This window comes from Scyliorhinus canicula, chromosome 7, assembly GCF_902713615.1.
Source record: "Scyliorhinus canicula chromosome 7, sScyCan1.1, whole genome shotgun sequence".
Classification (NCBI taxonomy): Eukaryota; Metazoa; Chordata; class Chondrichthyes; order Carcharhiniformes; family Scyliorhinidae; genus Scyliorhinus; species Scyliorhinus canicula.
Genome location: NC_052152.1, coordinates 199,260,974 through 199,269,603, shown reverse-complemented (window position 1 = coordinate 199,269,603; position 8,630 = coordinate 199,260,974). Strand labels below are relative to the sequence as shown.

General features: G+C 47.7%; 1 protein-coding gene across 1 annotated transcript in view; it reads right to left on the bottom strand.

Annotated features, from left to right (window-relative positions):
• Positions 1 to 408: 408 nt before the first annotated feature.
• Positions 409 to 8,630, bottom strand: part of slc52a3 (solute carrier family 52 member 3) — a 56,349-nt gene continuing 48,127 nt past the window's right edge. Inside the window, exon 4 of the mRNA XM_038801284.1 lies at positions 409 to 621. Coding sequence (XP_038657212.1) covers positions 409 to 621 — 213 coding nt within the window. The remainder of the gene's footprint in view (positions 622 to 8,630) is intronic.

Sequence of the window (8,630 nt, the reverse complement as noted above, 5' to 3'; positions counted from 1 at the left end):
CAAAAACCCCAAGATTTTAGTCAAACATTCAAAGGTTACAGATTAAAATCTATTTTTCTGTGATCAGCGAGTGAAATTCTAGAGAAATTTGTGTATCGACACCGCGACGTGCAAAGAACATTCGGTAAATAAAAACAAAAAATGCTGGATACACTCAGCTGGTCAGACAGCAACATTTTACAGGTTGAGATGACCTTTCATCTTAACTGACAGCATGAATTGCTTTGAACTGCTTTTTTTCTGTTTCTTCATTGCCATGGTCTCTTTCCTTTTCTCATTTACCTTGTCGGAATGTGGTTTGGGGTGTGAGAAGGGGAAATTCGATTTGAGGGGATGGGGAAGGTGTCAAAAGACGCAATTTTATTGGGGGGGAAGGGGGGTGGGGGGGTGGGGGGGGTGGGGAAGGTGTCAGAAGGGGCAGTTCGACTTGCAGCTGTCCCCAGCCTTGAAAATGTCATACACGCTTACGAGTGGGAACATGGTCAGTGTGCCAAACATGGATCCCAGCTGCACTGCTGCTCCACACCACACCAGGGCGCTGTGACTCTCATCACGAAAAATCACTCCAATCATTACCTTGACATACGACAAGGTCCCGGAAAACAAAATCCACGAAATAACCTGCATGACGAGGGGAAAACAGCTTGTTATAAAAAGGCTCAAACAGGGATCAGTCAGTTCAATAAAATAATCGCAATAGTAATTCATTCAACAACCCAAGGTTGGCATGGAGTCTTTGAAAAGGCCTTGCATTAATAAAGCACCTTACACAACCCCAGGATGTCCCTCAGCACTTCACAGCCACTGAAGAACATTTGAAATGTATGGTCATTGTTGTAATGTGAGAAATGCAGGAGGCAATTTGCACCCGGCAAACTCTCAGAGCTTGCAATCTGATGTAGAGTGCATAATCTGTTTTTAGTTGGGATAAGCCCTCCTTAGTTGCACAGCCATAGAAATTGCCATGGAATTGAGCATCTGCTGTGGGATTGACCCTGGCCCTTCCTCGCTCTTAATTTTCCTTCCCCAAGCAGTCCACTGAGTGGGGCCAAGGTCTGGTACAGCAGCAACGAGAATTCTAAGCCCAAGACACTCCAGTGAGACCAGTTTTCTAATGCCCATTAACATGCAGCTCCTGAGTCGCGTGGATTTATATCTTGCATGCTCCACTAGCAGATCTAATGGTAAACGGCTGGACGTGATCCACCATTTCAAATGTTGGAGTTAGCAGATTGTAGGTCTAAAACAGAGGTGGATACATTTTTGGTGAGCAAGGGGGGCTATGGGGGGTGGGCGGGATGCAGATTTCAGGTTATTACCAGGTCAGCCATGATCTTATCAAGTGGCAGAGCAGGCTCGAGGGGCGGAATGACCTACTCCTCCACCTTGTTTGCATATTCATAAGTCCCACTCCAGAGGCCAAATCTGGCGCAACACTGAGGGAATGCAGCATTGTCAGAGACAATGGGCTGAATATTCCAGCCCTTGCAGAAGGTAGGATCTTCCAGTTCCGCCAATGGCAACCCTCTGCAGCAGCTCCCCCGGTGGCGGGATGGGCGAGCCGCGCAAAACGGTGTAAAGATCGGTGGCCAATGGCCAATCCCATGCACCACAGGAAAACATCAAACTCCCGCCCAGCATCCTTGGATGACGCCCAATCTGTCTTGTCAGCAACAGAAACATTACATTGAGTAAAGCATTTAAAAGGACTATGAGAGGTGCTGCATCAAATTGGAAAATATGAAGGCGAATTCTAACCGGAACAAATTTGGCTCCTATAAAAAGATTGAATATTACAAAATCAATCTGTACATAACCTAGAATCATGAAAATGATGATTATATAATTGGTATTTTATGGCCAGAAGAAATAGCTCCTTAAACCACAAAAGTGCTGATGTATAAATGTATTAAACAGAGACTAATTGGAATAATGTTTTTCGATTGAACAATTGATGCCTCAGGGGAGAAAGCAAGTTCTCAGCTTCACACTGTGTTGATTTAAGTTTTGCTACGTGGCAACAAGCGATATTTGGAAAAAAATAGGTAAGGAGAACAGTATTTGCCTGAGACTTGCTTTTATAGAATCATTAACCGATTCAACATTGAAGAAGGCCATTCAGTCCATCAGGCCTCTACTGGTCCTTTGAAAGAACTACCTGGTTAGTTCCATTTCCAATGCTCGTTTCCCACAGCCCTGCAGTTTTTCCAATTATTTATCTAACTTCCTTTCTAAAGTTACTATTGAATCTATTTCCAACGCTCTTTCAGCAGCGCATTCCAGATCACAATAAGGTCCCGGCACAAATCATCGTGGGGCTCCAAATGGGATAGCTGCTTTTAATTCAAGTACATATCCATTGCTCTTGTGGCACAGTGGTTGGTGGCCCTGCCTCTGAACCAAAACCTCCATGTTTCAGTCCCACCCCAGGACTTGATGGCCAAGGAAGGTGCGTTCATAACGCGGACAAACAGGTTGAGTATCAACCTGCAAATCTTTCCAAACACACAAATGACTGGCAGTAAGAGGGGGAGAGACTCCTGCTGTGCTACAATTAATGTGGAATGGAGCCCCTCAAGCTATAAGCCCCTAGCAACGGACTAGCGACCTGTTCCGGGAATTACCAGTTAAGTGTAACACTGGGTGTGGGAAGAGAATTGGAGGAGGATATATCCATTGTCGCAGCACTCTCTGTTCTATCACCTCACCATCCCCCTAATCAGGTCAATAATTTGCTTTCAATTGTATGAACTTTAATTTTAGCAAGCAGTCTTTATCTGTAACCATAACAAATGCTTCTGATGTTCTATATAAACAACATACATGGTCAATCCTCTATCTACCATTTTAGTTACTTTCTCAAATTAATCATTGGCCTACTCGTGACAGATCCAGCAGTTCTAGTGCTTGATTCGTTATTTGTTTCCCTGGATTGCAGGGTACTTTATGCTCTTCCACGAATGTAATTGTTCAACCCGTCTGCCATTTCTTTATTTCTGCTGCAATATTAGCCGTACTTTTCTAAAGGACCCACATCACATTTGACTATCTCTTGCTTCTACCATGATTGAAATAACTTGTATATCTTGATGTCCCTCGCCAGCTTCTTTTTGATGTGGAGATGCCGGCGTTGGACTGGGGTGAGCACAGTAAGAAGTCTTACAACACCAGGTTAAAGTCCAACAGGTGTGTTTCAAACACTAGCTTTCGGAGCACTGCTCCTTCCTCAGGTGAATGAAGGGGCATGTTCCAGAAACATATATAGAGACAAATTCAAAGATGCCAGACAATGCTTATCTGAAAATGTTCGCATTCTAAGCATTGTCTGGCATCTTTGAATTTGTCTACATATACGTTTCTGGAACCTACCTCTTCATTCACCTGAGGAAGGAGCAGTGCTCCGAAAGCTAGTGTTTGAAACGATCATGTTGGACTTTAACCTGGTGTTGAAAGACTTCTTACTGAGCTTCTTTTTGCATTCCTTTTTTAAACAAATTATGCTTTCATGGAATGTGGGAGTCGCTGGCAAGGCAGGTATTGGTTTCAAAGAAAAAAGAACAATACAGCACAGGAACAGGCCCTTCGGCCCTCCAAGCCTGTACCAGTCATGATACCAACCTTGGGAAAAACCTTCAGCGCATCCTAGTGCCATTTTCCTCTGTACCCATCCTAACCATGTATTTGTTGAAATGCCTTTTGAACACCGTTAATGTATCTGCTTCCATAACCTCTCCTGGTAGCACGTTCCAGACATTCACCACCCATCCCTATATAAATATTTCCAATGACCCAGCCTTCACTGCTCGCTGGGGAAGAGAATTCCAAACACTAACCATCCTCTGAGAGCAAAAATTCCTCCACATTCCATCTTAAATGAGAGATATCCTGGGCTGCATTTTCCGATATCCGCTTCGGCTGGCTTGTGCGTCCCGGACCGCCCCACCACAGTGCCCCCAGCCTCAAATATGTCCACCCCTGCCCGTGGATCGGTCCTCCCCTGACTGTGGCGGTGCTCGACTGAGTCTGCAGCCACCGCGCCGAGTTCCCGATGTGGGTGCGACCACACGTGTGCCACGCCGTCGGGAACTCGGCCAGTCGGGGGCGGAGCCTCAGGGGGCAGGCTTCAGGAAAAGGCCTGAGGCCCTGGATACGTGGCGCGGCGGCTTTGGAGGGGGGCGGAGCATCGCAGAAGCGGCGCTGCCCCTGATTCTGTCGGGAATTTGTAGTCTCCGTCCGTTGCCAATCGCGATTTCAGCATCGCCGATCGGAGAATCCAGCCCCCTATTTTTAAACTGTACCCCTGTTTCTTGATTTCATCACGTGGTCAGTACTGCTGCCTCGCGGCGCTAAGGACCCGGGTTCGATCCCGGCCCCGAGTCACTGTCTGGGTGGAGTTTGCACATTCTCCCCGTGTCTGTGTGGGTCTCACCCCGACAACCCAAAGATGTGCAGGGTAGGTGGATTGGCCACACTAAATTGCCCCTTAATTGGAAAATATATATATATTTTTTTTAAATTTAGATTAGCCAATTATTTTTTCCAATTAAGGGGCAATTTAGCATGGCCAATCTGCACATTTTTGGGTTGTGGGGGCGAAACCCACGCAGTCACGGGGAGAATGTGCAAACTCCACACGGACAGTGACCCAGAGCCGGGATCGAACCTGGGACCTCAGCGCCGTGAGGCGGTTGTGCTAACCACTAGGCCACCGTGCTGCCCGGAAAATATTTTTAAAAAATTCATCACAACATTACAGTTTCCACCCTTCCACACAGACACAAGGAGAACGTGCAGATTCTGCACAGACAGTGACCCAAGCCGGGAATCAAACTTGGGACCCAAGCGCTGTGAAGTGATAGTGCTAACCACTGTGCTACCGTGCTGAAACACATCACAAAGTCCTTCTTGGCTGTACAGTCATTTGGGATTCCTGGGGTCTTGAAGGGGGGTACGTAAATGCAAGTTCATTCTTTTTGGTCTTACTGGAGTTGCATTCACATTTTACTGCAGTCCTGAAGGAATCAAATGTATTTGCAGTCCCTGAACAGCAGTATGACAATGTCAACTGTGCTGACTGGGTTCATTATGTTGTTGCATTGATTTACTGATAATGATCAGAGATTTTCAAAAGCAATTGATTCACAACTTGAACACAGGTCAAATCCCACAACCTATGACTCACAGGAATCTAGCAACCAATGGGAGGGTTTAGGTTCCTCACAGCCACCGTACAAAGCAAAGGTCTGGAAAGTGGGAAGGAGCAGGAGAGAATTGGAATGGACAGGAGTATTCACAGTAATAAAAGGCTCTGAAACATTGGTTAGCATGAGGCAGCAATTAAAGTATTTGCAACAGCTGAAATAAATGTGCTTAAAGCCAGCACACACTGGGCTAGATTTAATGTTCACAAAGCGAATCCCATCACCGATTGGAGAACTGGTGGGGAACCCATGTCATTTCTATCGGGGAGCACCGACCAAAATTAAATCCACTTATTAGCCAGCATCAGGCCTTTCCTAGGATTTAGGATCCTGGCCAGCGCAAATCCAGTCCGCCAAGAGTTGACGGCAATTAGAGACCAGCAACTCTCCATTGCCGGGATGATACCGGGAGTGCGGCTACTGCTGGTAACGATGCAGAGACTTCATTAAGGATTGTCGTTAGAACCCTGGACTCAGGGGGTGAGGGCTGAATGCTAGTCACAGAGAGGGGGTTGTGGGAGAGGGGCAATTGAAGGCAAAGGCAATGCTCCCTTCCTGATGCCAGGTCCCTCGGTCGAGCACAGAATGCCTGACAATGGGGGATTCCCCTAGTTAGGGGCTGGGCCACCTTCAGGAAGTGTGGTAGAGCTGTGCAAATCCTTTTTGATCCCCAAGTTACCACCAAATTCCGGTGGGCTCAGTTGGATGATGGATGAGTATATTGACACCCTTCCACAAATTTCCCGCATGGGCCCATTGCTGCCTCCAATATAATGGCAGGAGGTTTCCTTCCCGCCTGGAGCCTGAGGCAAGGCCTGACTTCCGATTAAAGTGGGTTTGGCCATCATGTCTCCCACCATGACAGGCTGGGTCAAATTCTACCTCCTGTTAAAAAAAAGAAGGATATTCATGGTTTTTTTTGTTATTAATCCTATAAAAATGTCAGAAAATATTATGCACTCTCTCACAAACCTCCATTGCTTTAACTGAATATTTAACATTTCTTTGGCCAATCAGCAGAAAAGCGACTTTGCAAAGGAAGGGTAAATGAAATAGCCGTGACTAGTCCCACATTTTAAAATTGAACACGGGCAATTAAAGTTATAAGAAACACCTCAGTTCAGCTGGCTTTCTTCAATATTCATAGAGTCACAGGGCGCGATTCTCCGAAATGGAGATAAATTTACGACGCCGGAGTGGAACACTCCGGTTTTCACTCTGGCGTCGATGCCCGCTCCCAGCCCCCTATCCTCACGCCCCAAGGGGCTAGGAGCGGCGTCGCGTATTTTACGCGCACTGGGCCTTGGTGCCGCGTAAAAAGTGGTGCCACGTAAATGAAGCGGCTGGCGTCGCGTAAGTGAAGTCATCCGCGCATGCGCGGGTGCCGTCCTCACCGAGGCTGTCCCGCAAGAAGGTGGCGGATGGATCTTGCGGGGCGGCGGAGGAAAGGAGGTGGGCCCCGATCGTGGGCCAGACCCCATCAGAGGCCCCCCCCGGTGAAGGAACTCCACTCCCCCCCCCCCCCCCCCCCCCACAGGCCGCCCCCCCCCCCCCCCCCCCCCCAGGTCCACCAGGTGTGGACGGCGTCGGCGGGAACCTGTCGGGTCGGAGCGGCCGCTCGGCCCATCCGGGCCGGAGAATGGCAGGGGTACCGGAGAATCGGGCGATTCTCCGGCTGGCGCGCGCAGAACTCGACGGGCCATTCTCACCGGTTGGGAGAATGGCGGGACGGCGTCGGACCGGCGTCGCGCGTTAAAATGGCGCGGCCGGCGATTCTCCCAACCGGCGCGTCCTCGGAGAATCGCGGCCATAGGGTCTACAGCATCGAAAAAGCTGGTCAGCCCTTTGTGTCTGCACCAGTCAAAAGCAACCACCAAACTATTCTAATTCCATTTTCCAGCACTTACCCCTTGGCCTTCGCATTGCAAGTGCACATTTAAATACTTCTTAAATGTTACGAGGGTCTCTGCCTCCATCACCCTTTCAGGCAACGAGTTCCAGACTCCCACCACTCTCTGGGTGAAAAGGTTTTTCCTCACATCCCCTCTAAACCTCCTGCCCCTTACCTTAAATCTCTGCCCCCTGGTTACTGATTCCTCCATCAAGGGGAAAAGTTTCTTCCTGTCTACTGTATCAATGTCCCCCACCTCACCCACCCACCCTCAGTCTCCTCTGCTCCAAGGAAAACAACCCCAGTCTATCCAATCTCTATTCATAACTAACACTCTCCAGCCCAGGCAACATCCTGGTAAATCTCCTCTGCACCCTTTCCAGTGTTATCAAATCCCTCCTATAATGTGGATTCCAGAACTGCACACGATTCTCTTGTAGAACACGCAGTTCAAGACTTAAACCATTAAATATCTGGAAACGCCTTATTGAAATTACTCATATCAGTCTAAATTACCACCTTCCACCCTACAACCCCCTGCAGTTTATTGCAAACATTCCCACGTCTGTGTGCAATAGTTATATCCAAACTGCCTCTACCCCATTCCTCCCTGTATAGTATTTCTATCTTCTTTCTTTATTTGTTCTTGGGATGTGGGCATTATTGGTAAGGCCAGGTATTGTTGCCCACTCCTAATTGCCATTGAGAAGTTGGAAGTGGGCCACCTTCTTGAACCACTGCAATCTGTACTGTACTTTTACTAATGCTCTATGTTTTTTGATCTGGTCGGTTCAGTCATTTTCCCTTTTCTAATAGTCACCTCATGACCTCTTTTGCAGAATCATAACGAATTATATAAGTTTACGGTACAGAAAGACGCCCCTCGGTCCATCATATTGCACTGGCCACAAAATGAGTCATCCAGCCTAATCCCACTTTCCAGGATTTGGTGCATAGCCTGAAGGCTATGGCATTTCAGGTGGATATTCAGGCACCTTTGAAATGAGTTGACGGTTCCTGCCTCTATTACCCTTTCAGGCAGTGAGTTCCAGACGCCACAACCCCTCTGGGTGATAAAACATTTCCTCACCTCCTCTCTAATCCTCCTACCAATTGTTTTATGTGAACACCCTCCAATTACTGATCTCTCTGCTAAAGTAGGTATGCCCTTCCCATCCACTCCATCCAGGCCCCTCACTATTTTGTACATTTTGGGGATGTCAATCGGTCTTCAAGGTCTGCCAAGACTTAATCACACTTGGGGAAATCATGCCCAGTTTCTCAGGATTCACCTTGTCAATACACCTGTAGATCTTCAATTCCTCAATAAGAATTCTCGCAGTCTTCTGCACTGCAAACAAACTCAGCTTCTGTAACAGCTGCCTGTAGCTCAAGTGCCCGTGGGTAAGGTTGTCAGCCTGACAACCATTTGCTGCATAGTGTCCAGTGGCCCCCAACGTCATTCCAGTCACTTGGCAATTTAGGACTGAGCTGTCCTCAAACCGTGCCATAGTGTTAAAAAAATTCTATTGGTGTAG